We start from the raw sequence: 22,495 nt of genomic DNA, 5'->3' as shown, positions 1-22,495 counted from the left end.
ACCTGAATTCCTTGGTTTAAGAATGCTTCTTGAGGGTAGTATTTACCCTCTTGTTGTATGTGAGTATTGAATGCATTTAGTCTTTTCATGGGCACATTTATTTCTTCAGGCTGGCTGGCTCTAAGAGTCAACCTTTGATCACATGTATTAAACACTGTGAGGTGTCTGTACTGTTGGGTGTATTTATTTTCTGCAGTATCTTGTGCCTGCTGGAATTCTCCTTTGGGCATGCTGCTTATGCAGGTAGGTGAGTCTAGCTTTGGTACTTTCTGCCACCCACTACTGGTTGTGCTGGTTCTGGGTCTCCTTGGGTTGGTGTCAGTCATTGTTTGTAACATGCTATGGATTAACTGTCTGGAGCTACTGCTGTCTTCGCTGCATTTTCTGTGCCTGGGTAGTGTGGGATGTGCCAAGCTTTATATAAGAATCAGCTTCCTTTTACTTAGAAATGACAACAAGCTTTGTAAAAGCCCAAGCCATGTAAGATTTGCTCCCACTTTTCAGCTGCTTCACCTCTTCTCATAGCTGCATGATCTTCCCTGAGCATCTTTGTAGAAAGACTATAGTGTGGCCTGAAATTGGCCTCACCCCACCAAGTCCTCTACAGGTTGCAAGCTTGGTGGATTAGGGCAGCTGAGGTTGAGAATAAAATGTTACTGCTTAATCCCTCAGACACTGCTGGATACTCAAATTCTATTTCTCCCTAGCAAGGTGAGAAACTGGTTCAGATTGGGAGGGGCTGTCAGTTCACTCTGTAGAAGACTGAGAGACACTTCCCCTGGGTTGAGTGTGCCTCCCTCAAAAAGTGGCTAAGCCCCTCAACCAGACCCAACAATAGGCTCATGGGAACCATACTTTGAATTTCTATGCTCAAGTAAAAGAAAGCCAAGCCTTTCTCCTTCCCCCTGTGGAACCTAGCCTAGTAGGGCAAGACATCCAGAACCTGGACCAGCTTATTGTGAAGCTCTACTTTGTCCAGTGCATGTGAACTGCTGTGTTGCTGGTGATCACAGAAAACTGAACTTGCCTCAGCTGGGCCAAATGTCTGATGAGCCCTCCCTTAGGACATACCACTAGAATGGGTCATTAGGTCTTGAACCAATGCTCTCTGCAGCTGGCCTCTGGATGTGTCATCCCTGGGCCTGCCTGGAGGGAATAGGGTACAGACCAGTGGAGGACACTACCCGTGACTGGCCCTGAGCAATCTTCTTGGAGCTACAAGCAATCTAAAGTTTATGGCTGCCTCTGTGGGGCCTAGGTGCACATGGAAATACCAAGTCACACGCTGAGGCTGGCTTTAACCCACAGTGGACCTGGGAAAAGTTCAGCAAAATGCCAAGGTTCCCTGAGACTGACCATCTGCAGCCTTTGTCTGCTGGCTGCTTGTTGGGCTGGGCCTCTGAAAAAACCTCTGACAGAGTCTAACTCTGGGGAAATTCAGGGATTAGGAAGGATGGTGGGTGTGTCTCCTGCCCCTTGGCTCAGTGTCTGTCTGTCCAGTTTTTTTTCACAGAGCTCAGTATGGTATGGCCCCCTGTAGTCCGGTGGGTGTGGCCTCTGAGACCCAGAGGTGTGGTCTGCCCACAGTCCAGACAGTTTCTACTGAATCTCCTGTGAGGCAAAAGCACCCGTCATAGACCCAAAAGAGTACAGGATAAATCTCTAACTTCAATGCCAGAAAACTGAGTCACTGATGTGCCACTCTGCTACCTGGCTTAATTCTTAGAATGACAAAGTCTCCAAAGGTGGGACAGGAGAAATTCCTAATGGTGAGGCTGTTGCTCACTAGGCTGATGCCTCATGAAGGGGACTGCTCTGCCCAAGAAAGATGGCGACTGTGGTATTGGAGAATGACTTAGCACAGGGGTTTTGGTGGCCGTCGGCCATGGTCTCTCCCCCTGGGCTGCCAACTTCACACTCTTCCCATGTAACTCTTGTTCTCTCAGTTTTCCCCCACCAGAACCTCAGGTAAGTGGCTGTGAACGAGATTTTCAGTGTGGATCCTTTCAGATGGAGCCTGTGACTCTGAGAGCTCTCATCTCTTTCTCACAGACAGAAACCTTGGCTTTTCTCACTGCCAAATGCTGTGTGGATGCCTCTTCTAGGCTCTGGGGCTCTAGGCTGGGGTGCCAGGCTTGGGACTTAAGACCCTCCCCTCTCAGGATGAACCTCCCTGTGGTGAGAGCCCCTCAAGGACCCTCCACCACAGCTTGCTCCTGGGAGCGGGGCAGAACTTTTTATGTCTCCATCCTTCCTACCAGTCTTGAGGTGGCTTCTTCTGTGATCCTTGGCTATAGACTCTTTGTTTAGTCCTAAATTGGTTGGTTTTTCAAGATGATTATTTTTAAACTTGTAATCCAGTTTGGTCCTGGGAGGCAGTAGTTAGAATGTCTGCCTACTCCACAGCCATCTTAAAAAACTTGTGAGTTTTTTTTGTTTTGTTTTGTTTTTTACTACTTGAGCACAGCCTCTGAATTTAATAACCACACTGCTTAGATGAGAAATTTATCAAAGGTCTTTTTTATTTATGCACAACAATTTGAGATTGAAAATCAAAGTTAATAATACAGAAATTATTCAGCAAACATTAACTGACCATTGCAGATTTCAAATATGTAGTAATGTGAGCGTCAGGCACCATGCTATGCAGGTGTTCTGTTTTTTTCACCATTTCAACATGCTGATATTTAAGATCTTTCCCACTCTCACTCAGGCAATTTTCCAGAAAACAAAAGGGAAACCATAATGTTCTAGAACATCTGCTGGCTTTATAAATTTTTCCCCCCAGGAATTCTTCTGGACACAAGGGTCATTTGACCTCAAACTGATAACATGCTTTAAGGCTAAAAAGATAGCAGAGTCAGCACTTTTATCTCCCAACTCTGATATTCCACGGTTTAGACTGCTGCTCCCTGGATTGTCTGTTCTCACTGATGAGTGGTAGAGAGTGTGCCTGTAAATGAAAGTCAATGGATGCTTACATCCAACATGAAGAAATTTTCTTCTTTGTAGCAAAACTCCTATAACTCATCAGCTTTAAGAATCTAGCATAAATTTTAGTTTCATAAGGTGGAGATTTGCAGAATGGTGATTTCTTCCCCATCTTAGGCTCTTGGTTAGCTTCAGTGGGTTTTTCATTTTATTCTGATCAAAAGCCTATGGCTAAATAGCATGAAAAGTCTCAATGTTGCCTACTTTAAAGATAAGCATTTCTTTACAGTTTAATACATAAGAGTTTCTTATTAAAATATCAGAACCAAAAAACTACATATTCTTTAATATTTTATTATGAAAAGAATAGTTTTAAAAATCATCAGTGGTGTAATCAAATCTGATCTTGTTCACAGCCTGGATTAAAATGGCCCTTTTTACCTACTCATGTATCTTGTTCCAAAAATCAATCCTTCTTAGACTTGTAGAAATACCAGGTTTTGAATACCTAAGCGTGTGTGTGTGTGTGTGTGTGTGTGTGTGTGTGTGTGTGTCAGACAGAGAGAGTCAGAGAGCAGGACAGATAGGGACAAACAGACAGGAATGGAAGGGAGAGAGATGAAAAGCATCAATTTTTTGTTGCGGCACCTTAGTTGTTCATTGATTGATTTCTCATATTTGCCTTGACTGTGGGCCTTAAGCAGATTGAGTGACCCCTTGCTCGAGCCAGTGACCTTGGGGTCAAGCTGGTTAGCCTTGTTCAAACCAGATGAGCCTGCGCTCAAACTGGAGAGCTTGGGGTCTCCAACCTGGGTTCTCTGCACCCCAGTCCAAAGCTCTATCCACTGCGCCACACACAACCTGGTCAGGCTGAACACCTAAGCTTTTTTTTTTAAAAATTAATTATTCATTTTAAAAAGGAGAGAGAGAGAGAGAGAGAGGGAGAGAGAGAGAGAGAGAGAGAGAGAGAGAGAGAGAGAGAGAGAGAAAGAAAGGGAGGAGGAACAGGAAGCATCAACTCCCATATGTTCCTTGACCAGACAAGTGAAGGGTTTAAAACTGGTGAGCTCAGCGTTCCAGGTCGACGCTTTATCCACTGTGCCACTACAGGTCAGGCAGAACACCTAAGCTTTTATGAACCTTTTTTTTAAAGCATGCATAGGAAACTATGAAGATGCCAAGGTTGATAAAGGCAATGGTTCAGTAAGAAAAGATTATTTAATTTTTATTTGCTTTATTTGCTTGTTTATGTTTTCTGAGTTGATTCAGTGTATAACCTGTCAAGTCTGTGTTAGTCTTACTTAGAACAGAATGTTTAAATATTGCTATGTTTGGGAATCATTTTGCTATGAATATTTCTCCATCTCAGTGTTAGTAACATTTTTGTTACAATTTTTTACACTTAAAAAAAAAGCAATTTGTAGCTGTCAATCAAGAACTGTACAATGGTTTGAAATATCCATACAGCTAATTTATAGAAATTTGTAGCAGTCTGGAATGATTTTGATTTCCCTATATGAAAATGACTCTCTGTGATTTAATATAACATTATATAGTTTAAAATAAAAAGCATTATGAATAATAACTTAAAATATAAAGTAGGTATTTTAAATGTATATTATTGATTTTTATAATAATCATATGTTTTAGTAATTTGTTTTCCTTTTTTACAATTTTATTTAGAAAATAAAATTGAACAGGGTGACATTGATCAGTAATTTGTTTTTCAAAAAGAAAAATATGAGACAAAGAAAAATAAAGATCTTTTACAATAAATCTTCAACTCTTGAAATGTTAATTGATTAACTCCTAAATATTTTATTTGAATAAATGTAAATAATGGAAGTTGTCATTGTGAGGAGGAAGTATTTTAGGATGTTCAGGTATTGTGAGTTTTGTTCAGATTCTAGTGCTCTTGTGATCATTGAGTATTACTGGTTTTTCAAGTCATCAAGCACATCTTGCTTTGTGATTTTGGTCCAAGCATGTGGGATTTCAGCTCTGTTTTTAAAGTATTTATGATGTTCTTCTTCTAGGTTTGATCTGAAGTGACAGATAAACCATTTCCAGTATGGCTGGGAGGATGAGTCTGGGGTGATGCTCCATGTGGCAAATTTCCCTCCTGCCAGTCGATATTTCTTAAATGGGAATTTGAGGTCATCACCCCAAATAAAATAACCATTACTTGCTACAGAAGTAGTACAGCAGTCAATGGAAAACTCTTCTGTTTTATGCAAATACCATCCTTTGATAGCTTTAGGACGATGGAAAGGAACACTATGGTCTCCATCATGTGTAGGGATTGTGTTTGTACATATTGCTCCACAGAAAGGACACTGTTCCCAGCAGCCACAGAGGTGTTGAGAGAGCATTTTCTGGATTTTAGAAACCATTTTTTCTACAGGGATTTTAGCACACTCCTCTTCTAATGTGTCCATTGTGAGATTCAAAGCTTTACTCATGACTTCTTTGAGAAAATCAATATCTTTTATTTCCTGGTGTTCAATGTTTATCAGGTTTTTCCGTGGAAAGATCAACTTACTGCCCAGTTGATCACAGAACAAATCCAACCATGCAGACACAGTCTTGCTTTCATCTTTAGCTATTGCTGTGGATTCATGAATAGCTGAGAGGATGGCATTCTTAATGTCATCTAAGTTTATTTTTAAAAACGTCTTTATTTTTTTACTTCTTTGTTTAGAAAAATATATTAGAATACGGTTTTGAATGTAATTCTTAAAAAATGATTCTGGATTGTGAAAGTACTCCCAGTAATCATCAAAATTTTCTTTTTCTGCCAGAGAGATAAGAATGTGTTTCTCCAGGTTAGTCCTGTTTCCACTGAATTCGGGGCAGGTAGCTCGTATGTCCCCAGCAATTTTAAGGACCATTTTTTCCCATGTGGTGGTACAGACAGCAGGAGTGAGTTTGTTCCACAGAAAATCAACAAATGTAGTGATTGAGGTTGCTCCTTGACAAGAGATCTTAAAACTCATGAAGAAATCACCTTTTTTGTTTTCCAGATAGTTTATAGGATCATTTGCTTTTTTGAATACCTCATGCATTTCTTTAAACCTTTTTGATGCTTTTTGGAATAAATACAAAGATAAGTCAATTTTATATTTACTTGTAAACCTGTATCTATCTTTAGTGGGTGCAGATTTCATTTCATCTTCTATTATTCTCAGGATTTCATAGAAATAATTTCGATTGTAATCATATTGTTTTGTTTCAATGTTTTCAATATATTCAGAAAATTTTGAAAAAATGTTGAAAGTGGTCCTCTTTATGGATTCTTCATCAGATATTTCTCTATGCCTTGAAATTATATGATATTTTTTGATCATTTTGACATGTTCATCAAAATTGAATTCAAACTCTTCCCCATAATTTTTATTTAGCATGTTCACCACATCATTCTCACTTTTAAAATATTCCAAAAGAGTTCCTTCAGAATCCACATCAATTTTAGGCTCTGTGACTGAAGGGAGAGTTGAGGACATCTTATCGACCCATGTTTTCCAAACTTCATTGAATTTCTGACATAGCTCTGTCTCACTCAATTCCTTGCCCTTTACAGTTAAAGCCAAGTCATGGCTTTTTTTCAATAATTCATTTTCATAAACTGACTTTTTGTTATCCAGTATTTCTTGATTTTTTTTATAACTAATATGTCCCTCAGCTTTATTTTTGCTCTCAAAAATAAGTGCCTCTTTAAGGTATATTAGCTTATTTTCAAAATTTGCTTTCCACTGAATCAGCACTTCACTATCTGGATCTTCATTAAAATATTTTTCAAGTTCTTGCTTGATGGCTTCATATTTTTCTGTAACTGGAACCTCATATGTGCTCATGTTGAGTGTCTGGATTTTTTTATTCTCAATCTGGTAGATCAGCTGGTTATGCAAGTTTAGCACATGGCTCCTCAGCTGCCAGGTCCACTTGTTATACATGGTTTCTAATTTGCTCATTGCCATGACCTCTCGGGTATTTCTGAAACTGAAAATAAAGTTCTCATTCACCAGGGCTCTCCACAAATCTTGAACTCGTAATTTTACATCTGATATCTTCATGATGCTTCCCCTAGATTCATGTTGGGCAGTCATAAAAATTCTAGATTTTAGTTCCTGAACATTGTGGCTGTAGTCAGGATTGGGAGGGGCCATTGGGGGATTGCCATCCCAGAGGTGAGCAAAGTAGTAGACATGAGTATTGACATCAAACTTAATGACATCACTGAAGCGGGTTACATCTGAGCACTGTTCTTGCTCAGCTGCTGCTGCTGCCATTTCATCTAGTCTCTGCTCTAACCGCATCCGTCCTTCCATAGTTTGTTCTTTAGCTGCGACTTCCCCCACGTTCTGATGGACAAAAAGGCAACTTGGGGAGATTTTTACTTGTTTCATTCTCATAAAGGCTTGGACAACTATTTGTAGAATGTCTTGCATTTCTGATGGATTTTCCCCAAAAATATTGACTAGAGTCAAGTTTCCAAGTCCAATAACAAAGGTTGCCATCTCATTGTCACCATTCTTGGATTCGTTGCTAAGTTCTGGGGCCCGAAGTCCTTCTGTGTCCACAACAAGGACAAATTCAAAGCCAAGTTCCTCTGTGAATGTCTCCTCCACCTTCAGGAGCCGCATGTAGGCCCCCCGGGTACACCTGCCGGCACTGACAGTGAACTGCAGCCCAAACAGTGCATTCAGCAAGGTGGACTTTCCTGAGCTCTGTAGGCCAAGGACAGAGAGAACAAACAGCCGTTTGTTTCCAAGTTTCTCAGAGAGCTTGTCAAAAAGAGCTGCCACCCACTTTAGAGGCACATATGAAACATTTCCATCCATCAACTCAACGGGAACACCAGATATCAGCAGATCTGCAGCAATCATGGGGAGGGACTGTAAAAGGTCCCTTCCCATATCTTTTGTGGAGGAAGCTTCTTCCAGAGCTTCATAGATCTGGCCCACTTCTCTGAGAAGTTGATCAATTCCCAAGGTACAGTCATTAATCTGTAGGGAGATAGCTTCTATATCTTTTTGCCAAACTGTCAGGTTGTTGCTATTTGGTGCCTTTTTCTTTTCTGTTTGGGTCAGTGACCACAAAGAGTTTTTCTTTTCATTCAGTTTTTCTAAGTGTCCTGCAGTCAGGTTGTCCAAAAACACACTCAGCCATTGCAAAAAGTAGAGTTTGGTTTTCATTTCTGAATTGTTTTGGAGAATTTCAAGGACAGGTTGCATTAAATCATTGAGAGGAAAGGCTATGGCTAACTGTTGACTCCGTATTCTTTGTTTTTCTGTCTCAATCTCACTCTTGTGTTGTTCAATGCTCCGATTCCCCTTTTCTCTCAGGTGATAAAGTTCTTTGTCCTTTTTACACCAAAGATGCCACAGGTCTCCCTGAAGGGGTAGTAAGTTTTTCTTCACCTGATATATATTCATTTTTTTCAGTAGGTCCATTAGGACCTCTGCCTTTTCTTTGGCCTCCTGGCATTCTCTCTGGTCTTCGTCAATGAGGAATCCTTGCTTGCGAGCAATCAAGGCACATTTCTCTAAGCTGAGAGAAGTGTCTGAGAGCTCTAGCAAATGTTTGATCGTAGTAGCAAGCTCTTCTGTAAATTCTGCCTCATTTCTGTTCTTGATTCCAATTCTCACTTTTTTGCCAAAATTACTAGCCATGCATTTTTCTTTGTTTTCAAGCAAACAGATCAAAGGTCTTGGTGACTGACTTAGGTCATAGAGAATCTTTCGATTTTCTTTATTGTCATCAGTAGTGGACATAAGAACCACAAAGACAGAAGAGACCTCCTGCAGAAAAGAGAGTTGTTTCTTATGTTCTTTTGCATCTCCATGGAGATTGGTAAAGGTCAGGCAGTTGTCAAATCTGTCTTCCTCTCTTCCCCCAGGACAGAACCAGCAGACTTCCACCACACCCCTCATCAAGCGACAGTCTTTCGTGCTATTTCTGCAATGTCGGTGGAAAAAAACATCATGTTTATGCTTACTGAGAAGACAGTTCATAATCTGAGATTTGGAAGCCGAGAAGCCATTTCCAACTCTAATAAAAGACACAATGGGGGCAGAGACACGACACATTTGCTTATTCTTGTAATTAATTTTCTCCTCTGTTAGTGATCTCCTGGTTTCTTGCCAGCTTCTTCTAATTTGACTGAGGGACAAAAAAGAGAATTCAATTTGAGGATTGCAGGGATTAGGTATGAGAAGGGGGAGGGCAAACTGACAAAGGGAAAGTTTGGTCAAAATATATTGTCTGGCAAAATCATCTGCACAGTGAAGAATTGCCATCTGAATATCCATAGGGTGGATATGGGGCCTAGGATTAGTGGCTGGAGGAGTAGTAGTGGGAGTATTCCTGTCTTCAAACATGTCTTCGTATGGATTAAAGTCCTCATTTTCTAGATTCAAGGCCCTTGGATAGTCTTGATTCTGTGTGTTTTTATCACACCTAAAGACCAGGTATCTCATTCCATAATCCAGCATCAGTAGCTTCTGCAGAAAATAGAATGGAAGCTCCTGTTCAGAGCTGGGTTGGGTGTTGTACACAGAAATCTTGTAGATCAGATGGAAGTCAGTTCTGCTCATTTGTTTTGGGTAGTAATTTTCTAGGCCTAGACGCTGGAGTAATTCTAGGAAGCCTCTATCTTCCATGACTTCCCATTCGCTATTTTCATTATCATTTGTTTCATGGGGTTGTTTCTTTTCATTGAAATTACTTTGTAAATTTTTGCTCATCTCACTTATTTGCGGTGAAGAGCTAGTAGCTTCATATTTACCATCAATGAGCAATCTCAGGTCTTTCTCTAGGTTTTTCCAGTCATGATCTGCTTCAAGTTTGGTAAGGATATGTACAACTTCTTTTGACAAAGATTGGCCCATGTGTTGTCTTATGAATGCCAAGCGTTGAGTTTTCTCCTCTGGAGAAAGAGCTGTGACTCCAATGGTAGCAGTAAGACCCGTGAGAACCAAGAATGCCTGAGCCCTGTAAGTGCAAATATTTTTGAGCTCTCGGTATTTATCTTGGGCAGTTTCCATTTCACTCAATAAGAAGTCTAACTCCTTATACTCCAGGAGATGCTGAAACTTACTGTTATCTACGTGATATCCTGCAGCAGCTGCAATGAAACGTAGCAAGAGCTCTGTGTCTGTCTGCTGTGTTTCTCGGAGGTATTTCAAAAAGCAGTGAAGAGACAGGCTGACCTCATAAGTAGCTTTTCTCTGAGCTTCCTCTACTGTTTCTGCAGACTCAGACTTGGCCTTCACTTCCATGAGGTCATTCTGAGCTTCCTGTAAGATTTTAGTTAATTCTGAAAATCGGGAGATGTTGATGTGTTCTTTTTCTGACTCTGGTTGGAAGATCCACTGCATGATGGAGTGAGTTTCGGGAAAGTCCTTCACTCTGTAGATGTGAGGATCCAAAAGGATTCGCAACTGAGTTTTAATAATTTTAGTTTTATAAATGAAAGATGTTTTGCAAAAGTTGAAAGTTTTTACCAGAAAATTCTGCAGACCCTTATCCATGAGGCATATGTTAACCCAAGTGTCATAACATTCTATTTTTTGACTTGACATTTGCATGAAATTTATCAGTTTGTTAAGTTGTTCTTCAGGATTAGTTACCTCCCAGGATTTCACATCCTCTAGGAAAACCTTAGCCTCTTTCCCAACACTCAGTAATTCTTCTCCATCCTGGATCTGGGCAGTGAGGCCAGTCAGAGCACTGTAGCTGTCTTTCATTAAGTTAGCTACCTGAAGAGGATCCTTAAAATCACTTCTGTGGCTGGAGAGGATGATGTCCCAAATGGGCACCAACTGAAGGCCTCGGTCAATGACACACCAGGTTTGATTTATGGCAACTAGGCCAGCTTTCCACTGGGAAAAACCATTTGCTTCTGGTGGGCCCCCTGTTTGGGACACACATAAGTTGACTTGGATTTGGAAATTTTGGAAAACTGTGCTTTGAGGGACTATTCTTGAATGAGAATCTGATACAGCCATACCTTCAGAAACTTTCACTCCAAAGCCAGGGTAGCTACTGTTTACAAATCTGTTCAGGGCTTCTCTTGTCTGCTGTTTTACTTCTGCCAGTTGCTCATTTTGAAAACCCTCTGAAATGGCTTTCCACCAGTAAATTCCTCCCAGGTGCACTGGGCCCTGGCTAGCATGAGATCCAAACCTGTGGAAGAAAGCTTCAGTCCTGTGCCTTAGTAAGGAAAGTCTGTACGGGCCTTCAAGCTGACCCAGAATGTTTTCAATGCCTTTCAATTCCTGGAGAGCTGCCTTGGAGAACTGGAGCTGATCGATGGAAAAGTAGCAGGAGGCAAGTGGGACATAGCTAAACTGGGTAGAGCAGAAATAAGAGTGCTCAGAACATGGTTGTTGGGTTGCCTTGCATTCTGGATGTTTGCTGTCATCCATATCATCTTCCAAGCTACACCCCCAACCTTTGCCCTTGCCTGAGGCAGTTACACTGAAGCCCAGTTTCTCCATTGTCTGGGTGAACATGGCTTCTGCTTGAGAAGATGTAAATTCCTTTTTATCCATCCGTGTGCCCTGCTCAGGGCCAAAGAGTAAGAACTTCTTGGGGACACTGAGTAGTTCTTCTCTCCTTTCTAGAAGGCTTCTGTGGTAGCTGGTTTTGTAAATTCCCTGCAGGGCCAGCCCTCCAGATGCCCATCTCACCAGATCTGTGTCTGGGAGGTTTTGCCTGTGAGACAGTCTGCTCTCCAAGGGATTGTGTTGTCTCTGCATGTTTTCCACAACTCTTAGGGTTTTTTCAGCGAGTGGCCAGTACTTTTTGGGAGACCTCATTGCCTGCTTCAGCTCTGCCTCTTCTTCCCTCACTGCCTTTTCTTGTTGTTGCTCCCCTTCTGATTTGAAGTCTTTTAGCTCTTGCAGTGGATGCTCGACCTTTTCCTGCTTTTCCTGTATCATTTCCATCTGAGATTCCTGTAACTCTGAAAGGCTATTTGACTGTGACAAGTTAAGTAGCTTCTCTAGGGCCCCTTTCTCCCAGGAATGCTGTGACTGGGATTTCAGCTCCTGGAGGTCTTTTCTGTCTAGGTGTTGCAAGGTCTGGGCACTGGTCACATCCAGGTGTTCCAGCAGCTTCGGCAACCAGTACTCAACTGCCAGTTCTACTTTTCTCAGCATTTCTTGGAGATCTTGCTTCCTTTTGCTTCTGAGCAGGGGCTCATCATTGGTAGACTCTGCTCTGTCCATAGCTGTGAAAAGTAAAGACACTAGTTATCTTATATCATGACATTAGGAACTCTTAGCCACATGGCCAAAATAATGAGTCTACTAAAGATGCAAATCTTTAAGGCTTTTTTATTTCCTCTTTTCATTCTTTCAACAAAGCCTTTTCATTAACATTTTAAAATTTGTGTGTGTGTGTGTACGTGTGTGTGTGTGCATGTGTAAGACATCTTTGTGTGGTTTTTCAATGTGTGAACTGCTTTTTTTAAGTTGCCATGTGAGTTGAAACTTAATAGCCTGGCCTTTAGCAATTTCTGTAACAGAATCAATTGTATGTAGAGCATTAAGTGAAGTGTTGCATTTTAAAACTATGCAAGAGTTGAATAGGTTGATGTTTATCTTAAAAATTACAGTGGCACCACGAATTATTATTCCTCAATTAGTTTCTGTCAAACGTGTATTGAATGATTTCATCCTGTCTCTGTTAACCCTTATTAGTCTCTTTCATAGTTATTTACTAGTCTGTCCTTTAAAGCGCACTATCTATATTTCTTCTTTTACCTTTTTATTTTGAAATTAAATTTAATGGGTTGACATTCATCAATAAAGTACATAGGTTTTAAATGAACATCTATATACTATTTGAACTGTTCACTGTGTTCTGTGTACATCACTCAAAGTCAAAACTTTTCCCATCAACATATATTTATCCCTCTTTACTCCCCATCCCTCCCACTCCCCCAGGTAATCGTTTCACTTTTATCCATGTCCATGAGTCTCAGTTTTATATCCCACCTTTGTGTAAAATCATATAGTTCTTAGCTTATCCTGATTTACTTATTTCACTTAGCATAATGTTCCCAAGGTCCATCCATGTTGTCATAAATGGCAACATGTCATCATTTCTTATGGATGAGTAGTATTTCACTGTATATATGTACCACATCTTTTTTATTCAATCCTCCTCTATTGAGGGACACTTTGGTTATTTCCATGTTTTGGCCACTGTGAATAATGCTATGATTAACATGAGGGTCCATGAGTTTTTGCATACCAATATTTTTGAGTTTGGGGGTAGATACCCAGTGAAGGGATTGCTGGGTCATATGGTAATTATATTCTTAATTTTTTTGAGGTACTACCAAACTTTTCCATAACAGTTGTACTAATTTGCATTCCACCAGCTGTGAATGAGGGTTTCTCTTTCTCCACAACCTCTCCAACACTTGTTATTATCTGTCTTGTTGATAACAGTCAACCTAACAGCTGTGAAGTGGTATCTCATTATAGTTTTGATTTGCATTTTTCAATTTGCTAGTGGAGATAAGCATCTTTTCATATATCGGTTGGCTATTTTTATGTCTTGGGAGAAGTCTCTGTTCAAGTCCTCACCCCATTTTTTAATTAGATTGTTTTCTTATTAGTTATTTAGCTTTGTGCATTCTTTATATATTTTGGATATTAACTCATCATCAGTGCTGTTGTTTGTGAATATCAACTTTTTTTTGGTGTACTGTCTTTTTGTTTTATTGTCAGTTTATTTTTTAGACAATTAAATTTATCAGGGTGACATTGGTCAACCAGAGCACATAGATTTACAGAAAACATCTCCACACCATTTGGACAGTCGATTATGCTGTATACCCATCACCCAAAATCAAATCCTCTTCCGTCACCCTATATTTGTTTCTCTTTATGTCCCACCCTTTCCCCCACTGCCCACCATCACCCCCATCCCCTCCCCCGGTAACCACTGCACTCTCTGTCCATGTGTCTCAATTTTGTGTCCTACCTATGTGTGGAAATATACAGTTTTTTTTCTGATTTACTTATTTCACTCAATATAATGTTATCAAGGTCCATACATGTTGTTGTAAATGATCTGATGTCATCATTTCTTTTTCTTTTTCTTTTTTTTCAGAGACAGAGAGAGAGTCAGAGACAGGGATAGATAGGGACAGACAGACAGGAACGGAGAGAGATGAGAAGAATCAATCATCAGTTTTTCATTGCAACACCTTAGTTGTTCATTGATTGCTTTCTCATATGTGCCTTGACCATGGGGCTTCAGCAGACCGAGTAACCCCTTGCTCGAGCCAGAGGCTTTGGGTCCAAGCTGGTGAGCTTTGCTCAAACCAGATGAGCCTGTGCTCAAGCTGGTGACCTTGGGGTCTCAAACCTGGGTCCTCTGCATCCCAGTCCAATACTCTATCCACTGCACCACAGCCTGGTTAGGCCGATGCCATAATTTCTTATGGCTGAGTAGTATTCCATAGTATATATGTACCACATCTTCTTTATCCAATTCTCTATTGAAGGGCATTTTGGCAGTTTCCATGTCTTGGCCACTGTGAACAATGCTGCTGAGACTATGGGGGTGCATGTGTATTTACATACCAAAGTTTTCAAGTTTTGCGGGTAAATACCCAGTAGTGGGATTGCTGGGTCATATGGTAGTTCTAGTCTTAATTTTTTGAGGCACCACCATACTTTCTTCCATAATGGTTGTACTAATTTACATTCCCACTAACAGTGAATGAAGGTTCCTTTTTCTCCACAGTCTCCAATACTTGTTATTACCTGTCTTGTTGATAATAGCTCATCTAACAGGTATGAGGTGGTATCTCAATGAAGTTTTGATTTTCATTTCTCTAATAGTGAGTGAAGATGAGCATCTTTTCATATATCTATTGGCCATGTGTATTTCTCCTTGGGAGAAGTATTTGTTCATGTCCTCTTCCCATTTTTTAATTGGATAGTTTGCTTGTTTGTTGCTGAGTTTTGTGAGTTCTTTATATATTTTGGATATTAACCCCTTATCTGAACTGTTTTTTGAAAATATCTTCTCCCATTTAGTTGGATGCCATTTTTGTTGTTGTCAGTTTCTTTTGCTGTGCAGAAGCTTCTTAGTTTGATGTACTCCCATTCATTTATATTTACTTCCCTTACCTTTAGGGTCAAATTCATAAAATGTTCTCTATGGCCAAGGTCCATGAGTTTAATACCTATGTATTTTTCTATGTAATTTATTGTTTAAGATCTTATATTTAGGTCTTTGATCTGTTTTGAATTAAATTTGGTACAAAACTGTAATCAAGTTTTATTCATTTGCATGTGGTTTATCCAATTTTTGCAGCACCATTTTTGAAGAGGCTTTCTTTTCTCCATTGAGTGTTATTGGCTCCTTTATCAAAGATGATTTTACTATATATGTATGATTTTATTTCTGGGTTTTCTATTCTGTTCCATTGGTTTGTGTGTTTATTTTTCTGCCAGTACCATGCTGTTTTGATTATGGTGTCTTTGTAGTATAATTTTAAGTCAGGAATTGTAATGCCTCCAGCTTTGTTCCCCCCCCCCCCTTAGGATTACTTTGGTTATTTGCAGTTTTTTATGGTTCCATACAAACCTGATAATTTTTTGTTTCATTTCTTTAAAAAATGACATTGAAATTTTGATAAAAATTGCATTAAATTTGTATAGTGCTTTGGGTAATATAGCAATTTTAACTATATTTTTTCTTCCTATCCAAGAACAAGAAATATTTTTCCATTTCACTGTGTCTTTTTCAATATCCTTTAACAATGTTTTGTAGTTTTCAATCCTTTACATTTTTTCTTATATTTATTCATAGGTAATTTTTTTGTTGTTGCAACTATAAAAGGGATTATTTTTTTGAGTTCATTATTTGAAGTTTAATTGTTGGCATATAAGAAAGCAAAAGACTTCTGTATATTAATTTTGTATCCTGTGACCTAACTGTATCAGTATATTGTTTCTAATACTCTTTCTGTGGAGTCTTTGGAATTTTCTATATGCAGGATCATATCATCTGCAAAAAGTGAAACCTTTACTTTTTCCCCAATATGAATGACTTTTATTAATATCTCTTGTCTGATTTTTCTGGCTAGAACTTCCAGCACCTTGTTGAATAGGAGTGGAGAGAGTGGGCAGCCTTGTCTTGTTCCTGATATTAGAGGAAAAGTTTTCAGTTTTTTACCATTTAATATGATGTTAGTTGATGGTTTGTCACAAATGGCTTTTATTGTGTTGAGATATTTTCCTTCTATGCCCATTTTGTTAAGTGTTTTAAACATAAAAGAAAGTTGTGTTTTATCGAATGCCTTTTCTGCATCTATTGATAGAATCATATATTTCTTGTTCTTGTTGATATGGTGTATTATGTTAATTGTTTTACGTAGGTTGAACCATCCTTGTGATTCTGGGTTGAATCCCACTTGATCATAATGAATTATTCTTTTAGTGTATTGTATTCGATTTGCTAGAATTTTGTTTAGGATTTTGCATCTGTATTCATTAGAGATATTGGTCTGTAGTTCTCTTTTTTTGTGTTGTCCTTGCCGGGTTTTGATATGCGAGTAATGTTGGCCTCATAAAATGTGTTTGGAAGTATTGGTTCCTCTTCAATTTTTTGAAAGACTTTGAGAAGGATTCAAATCTTCTTTGAATGTTTGTTAGAATTCAGTAGTATAGCCATCTGTTTCTGGACATTTATTTTTAGTGAGGTTCTTGATAGTTGTTTCTATTTCCTCCTTGCTTATGGGTCTATTTAAGCTTTCTACTTCTTTGTGATTCACTCTAGGAAGACTTTATTGTTCTAGGAATATATCCATTTTTTCTAGATTGTTAAATTTGATGACATATAGTTTTTCAAAGTATTATACAATAATCTTTTGTATATCTACAGTGTGTCCGTAAAGTCAGGGTGCACTTTTGACCGGCCACAGGAAAGCAACAAGAGATGATAGAAATATAAAATCTGCACCAAATAAAAGGAAAACTCTCCCAGTTTTATACCTATTTGGTGCAGTTTGATGTGGGCTCACGCACAGATTTTTCAGGGCTCCTTAGGTAGCTATCCCCTATAGCCTGTACAGACTCGTCACTGACTGATGGCCTACCAGAACGGGGTTTCTCCACCAAACTGCCGGTTTCCTTCAACTGCTTATCCCACTGAGTAATGTTATTCCTATGTGGTGGCGCTTCATTATAAACGCGCCGATATTCACATTGCACTTTGGTCACAGATTTGAATATAGTGAGCCACAGAACACACTGATCTTTCCTCTGTACTGTCCACATCTCGACTGGCATGGCTGTGGGCTGCTCCACTGTATACATGGTATTACGTCATCAACTGTGCATGGGCACATGCTACCACATCATCCGACAGAAACTGGGAGAAACATCCTACAGAAACATATGGTCAATTCTTGAGAATGTTCCATGTACACTGGAGAAAAATGTATCCTCTGACGTTTTGGGATAAAATGTCCTATAAGTGTTCATTATGTCCATTTGTTCTAGTGTTTCATTGAAGGCCACTATTTCTTTATTGATTTTCTATTTGGATGAACAATCAATGGTGTATTGAGGTCACCAAGTATAATTTTTATTTGTTGGTTTGTATTTTTAGATCAGTTACTAGATGTGTTATATAATAGTTTGGTGCTCCCTGGTTTGGTGCATATATATTAAGAAGTATTATGTCTTTTTGATACAATGTCCCCTTTTTCATTATAAAATGTCCACCTTTGTCTTGTGTCAACATTGTCAGATATGAGTATGGCTACACCTGCTTTTCTTTGGAGATTATTTACTTGGAGAATAATTTTCCAACCTCTCATTTTGAATCTGTTTTTATCCCTGTTGCTTAGATGTGTTTCTTGAAGGTAGCATACAGTTGGGTTTTACTTCTTGATCCAATCTGCTACTCTGTGCTTCTTTATTGGTGAGTTCAATCCATTTACATTTAATGTAATTATTGACACTTGAGGGTTTCCTACTGCCATTTTATATACTGCTTTCTGATAGCCCTATGTCTTCTTTGGTTCTTCTCATTTGTTTTTCTGTCATTTGTTTTTGTTTAGTGGTATTTCATACTTCTATCCTCTGTGTCTTCTTTTTTTGATGCTATGTGTTTCAGTAGTGGCATTTTCAGGGGTGGTTACCATTAGGTTATTAGAAGAAAAATTATCAAATTTATTAGAGTCCATTATCTTATGTGTGCTTCTGCACTCCATCCTCCTTTGCCACTGCTGATCTTTATCCTCTCTCCTTTTATGTTATTGTTGTCACAGTTTATCTTTGGTTTTATTGTGGTCTTGTTAAAACTTTTACTTGTAGTTTTGTTTTGTTCTTTGTATCTGGACAGATAACCCCTTTAGTATTTCCTGTAGTAGGGGTTTTCTGGTGATAAATTCCCTCAGCTTTGTATGTCTGTAAATGTTTTCATTTCCCTTTCATATTTGAATGATAGCTTTGATGGATATGGTATTCTTGGCTGGTAGTTTCTTCTTTCAGTACTTTAAATGTTGGGGTCCACTCTCTTCTGGCTTACAGAGTTTCTGCTGAGAAATCTGATGATAACCTAATGGACCTTCCTTTATATGTTATATTCTTCTTCTCCCTAGCTGCCCTGAGGATTTTTTCTTTGTCATGGATTTATGATAATTTCATTACAGTGTGCCTTGGAGTAGGTCTGTTGGGGTTGAGGTAAGCCGGTGTTTTGTTTGCTTCTAGGTTTTGAGGCTCTAATTCTTTTATAAGCTTGGGGAGATTTCGATTATTTGTTTGAATATGGTCTTAATTCCCTTTTTTTGTTTTCTTCTTCTAATACACCCATTATTCTTTTTTTAATTTTTAATTTTTCAGTTTTTATTTATTCATTTCAGAGAGGAGAGACAAAGAGAGAGAGAGAGAGAGAGAGAGAGAGAGAGAGAGAGTGAGAGAGAGAGAGAGAGAGAGAAAGAGAAAGAGAAGTTGGCAAGGAGCAGGAAGCATCAACTCCCATATGTGCCTAGACCAGGCAAGCCCAGAGTTTCAAACTGGTGACTTCAGCATTCCACGTTGACACTGTATCCACTGCACTACTACAGATCAGGCCCCATTATTCTTATATTGCTCTTTCTGATGTATTCAGACAATTCTTGTAAGGCTTTCTCATTTTTTGTAAATTCATGAATCTCTTTCCTTCTCTCTCTGTAGTATTTCTAGTTACCTATCTTCTGTGTCACTGATTCTCTCCTCTATCTAATAAGTTTAGATAGCTAAACTTATTACCTCATTTTTATTAGCTCGTTCTATTAGCTAAACTTGTTACCTCATTTTTCAGTTCATGTATTGGGTTTTTCATCTCTGTTTGGTTCTATTTCATAGTTTCAATTTCCTTGGTGAAGTACTCTTTTTGTTCATTAAGTTGGCTTTTGAGTTCACTAAATTACCTTTCAGTGTTTTCTTGTATCTTATTGAGTATTTTTAGAACTAAAATTTTGAATTCTCTGTCATTAAGCTTCAAGGCTTCCATGTAATTGAGATTTTTTTCTGGAGATTTTTCATCATCTATCTGAGCTATGTCTCTGTCTTGTATATCTATATTTGATTTCTTTTTTATGGCATTTGAGAGTGGTATTGTTAATAACACTAACAAGAGATAACTAAAACAATAAAATGAAAATAAAAAGTGAAAAATGCAGTGAAAAAATGAAAATTCTATAAATAATGATAAATAGAACAAAAACTACAGATATCAAAAAGCTGAAAGTGAGGAATGATAAAAAATAAACAGAGAATAAATGAAGTAAAAAACATGCAAAACACTGCAAAAAGAAGTATAAGTCCAAAATATTATAATTGATGAAAAATGACTTTCAGGTGAGAGGAAAAATAAAGAGAGAAATGAAAGAAAGGAAGATAGAAGGGGAAGAAAAGGGAAGAGAGAAAAAAAGAAGAGAAAATGTCAGAAATGAAACCTTTGCAAAAATTGAGAATAAAAAATATAACTAAGAATAATGAAGTTCACATGAGAAAAAGAGAAAGATAAAAAGGAAAGAAGAAAAAGTGGGAAAAAGTAGAAAAAGAAAAGAGAAAAATAGTTTTTTTTTCCAGTTTGAGAGATAATTTATTCTTTTTCTAGTAGGAGGTGCTATACTATAAGATTTGCCTCTGCAAGATTCTTGGGCAGAGTTTTGGTGAGGCATTGATATTGTAATGATGTAGGCAGGGCCGCAGTTGCATTGGTAGGAGGACTTGTTGTTAGAACTTTGCAATTTTATGGCTCTAGCAATGGCTGACTAGGGGTCCTCCAGTGCTCCCCCCACACTTCCCAATAGAGCAGGAGATCAAGTGCCCAGGCACCCCCACCTCTCACAGGAGAGAGCAGCCTGGAGACCCAGCTGAGAGTGGTCCACCCCCGCCACTGTTTTCACAGCAAGGGGGGAGCAATACAGGTCAGGAGGCTGGGATGACACAGCCTGGTCCCTCCTCTGATACCACTCTAAGTACTCAAAGCACAGCCCTGGGTAGGGCAGGGGCCATGCCCTGCAAGCCAGTGTGTGAGCTTCAGGAGCAAGTGGAGCGCAGATCGGAGATCAAGTGCATCTCAGCCCGCACCTGTGGGCTGATGTCTATGGGTTATTCACGTGCAGTTCTTGGGAGTGCAACAGGTTTTGTGGACACTCAGCACTTGAAATCACTAACGGGTGCGGTAGGCACTGAGAAATGACCCTGCTTCGGTCTTGTTTGCTGGCCTTATCTCAGTTCCTTTTCCTCAGACTCTCCTCTTTTTCCAGCTCCAAGACAAAACCCGTGCTAACAGTGCTTCCCTCCCTCAGTTCCTTGAAGAAAGAGAAAAACTCAGTCCTCTGACTTTTTTCTTCCACGAGTGATACTGTCTTTGGCCCGCCTTCTCACGCAATCACCTTTGTCTATCTGATGTGTGTATATTTCAGGTTTATCTGGGTTTTTTTCTCTGCATATAATTGTAGCAGTTGTTGAAATTTTAAGGGGAGAGATTGGGAGTATCTCTCATGCCTGCCATTTCTCTGATGTAACTTTTCTACTATTGTTGTCAGTTTCTTTTGCTGTAAAATGTACTTCTTTATATTCCATTATGGTGACATAAATTCTCCTCCTATTGGTACCTATTTTAAAACAACTATTTGGACACCCTTCCTTGAACAAAAGTGCCTCTGTGGGAATTGTGAGATATAGCACCTATATCAAGGTGCACTGGAGGAAACTTTCCCACCTGTGTATCTGGTTATGGATAGAATACCTCAGTATGGGCTATGGAAGCAGCAGAGAAAATGAAACTGCCTCAACTGAGAGAGTGCTGACATGAACATATAGCCACAAAAATGAAGGAATTTGCCGAATTATACTTTTTAAAGAAGAGATTCTAGCATAAATGATCTGCTGGTGGCCATTTCTCCAGTGGAGAAAAATAAAAGTGGTGAGTGAGTGCCTGGTTACTCCAGTTGATGAGACCTGGCTAGAGAAACACATTGATTTCCAGCAGCACCCAGAGTACTGCAGTTGTATCTCCATGACCAGGGGAAGAAAAAGATGGAAAAGAGGCTGCTAAAAGTATCAGTGAGGAGTGACATCAGAGAAATGGCAGTGTGAGGGATACGCCCGATTTCTCCCCTTGAAATTTCAACAAATTCAACAACTAAAGACAGAGAAAAAAATATCTCAGGATCACCTGAAATATACACACACAAGACAAAGGTATGATTGGGTGAAAAGGTGGCTGAATATATAATCCACTCTGAAGGAAATAAGATGGAGAATAGGGTATTTCGCTTTCCTCACTGATCTGAGGTAGGGGCACTTTAGTTTGGAGCCAACTGAAGTGGAGAGACTGAGATAGAAGAGAAGGAGCTGAGTTAGGGTAGGTGCTCAAACAAAAGAAAGAACACACAGGATCTGCCTGAGATTATGGAGGCTGGGTGTGCACATGAGCAGTGGGCTCCACTTAAAATTATCAGCACAAGGTGCCCGTGTGGGCCAGTGCCAGCATCTTTGTGCATTCCTGGCTCCACGATCACCGGCGGTGTGTGAGTGGCTCCACCTAACATCACTGGCACTGGGCATGTGGGTAGAGTGCTGAGCCCGAGATTATCAGCACCAGGCACCTGCATGAGCCATTGCCAGTGTCTTTGAGCATTCTCAGTACCACGATCACCAGTGCAGTGCAGGCGCACAGGCCAAAATCCTTAGCCTGAGACTGCCTGCGCTGGGTGCCCCTGTGGGCCGATGCAAGCATCTATGTGCATTCCTGGCTCTGACTGAGATCATAGGTACTGAGTGCCTGAGTGGGTGGGTGCAAGCATCTGTGTGCATTGAGCATTGCTGGAATCCTGGGATCTGGACACACACATGGCCTACTGTGGGCTACCAAACAACTCACGAAGGAGAAGCTTGTGGAGATTAGACACCTGGCATGCTGAGGCATGCTAGATCTGCCTGTAGGCCCATAGAAATTTGTTTGTATGTAGCAGAAAGGCCCTTGATCTGCGATATGCACCCTGGCCTGACTGCACTTGCTGGTG

The 22,495-nt window shown here is 39.6% G+C and overlaps 1 protein-coding gene across 5 annotated transcripts in view; it reads right to left on the bottom strand.

Annotated features, from left to right (window-relative positions):
• Positions 1-3,904: 3,904 nt before the first annotated feature.
• Positions 3,905-22,495, bottom strand: part of LOC136393843 (interferon-induced very large GTPase 1-like) — a 40,238-nt gene continuing 21,647 nt past the window's right edge. For all 5 annotated transcript variants that reach the window (XM_066366505.1, XM_066366494.1, XM_066366508.1 and 2 more), the window contains one exon: positions 3,905-12,166. In XM_066366505.1, coding sequence (XP_066222602.1) covers positions 4,863-12,164 — 7,302 coding nt within the window. In that variant the 5' untranslated portion in view covers positions 12,165-12,166 and the 3' untranslated portion in view covers positions 3,905-4,862. The remainder of the gene's footprint in view (positions 12,167-22,495) is intronic.

The sequence above is a fragment of the Saccopteryx leptura genome, chromosome 1 (genome assembly GCF_036850995.1).
Source record: "Saccopteryx leptura isolate mSacLep1 chromosome 1, mSacLep1_pri_phased_curated, whole genome shotgun sequence".
NCBI classification, from domain to species: Eukaryota; Metazoa; Chordata; class Mammalia; order Chiroptera; family Emballonuridae; genus Saccopteryx; species Saccopteryx leptura.
The sequence above is the reverse complement of the archived record's forward strand: the minus strand, read 5'-3'. Positions and strand labels throughout refer to the sequence as shown.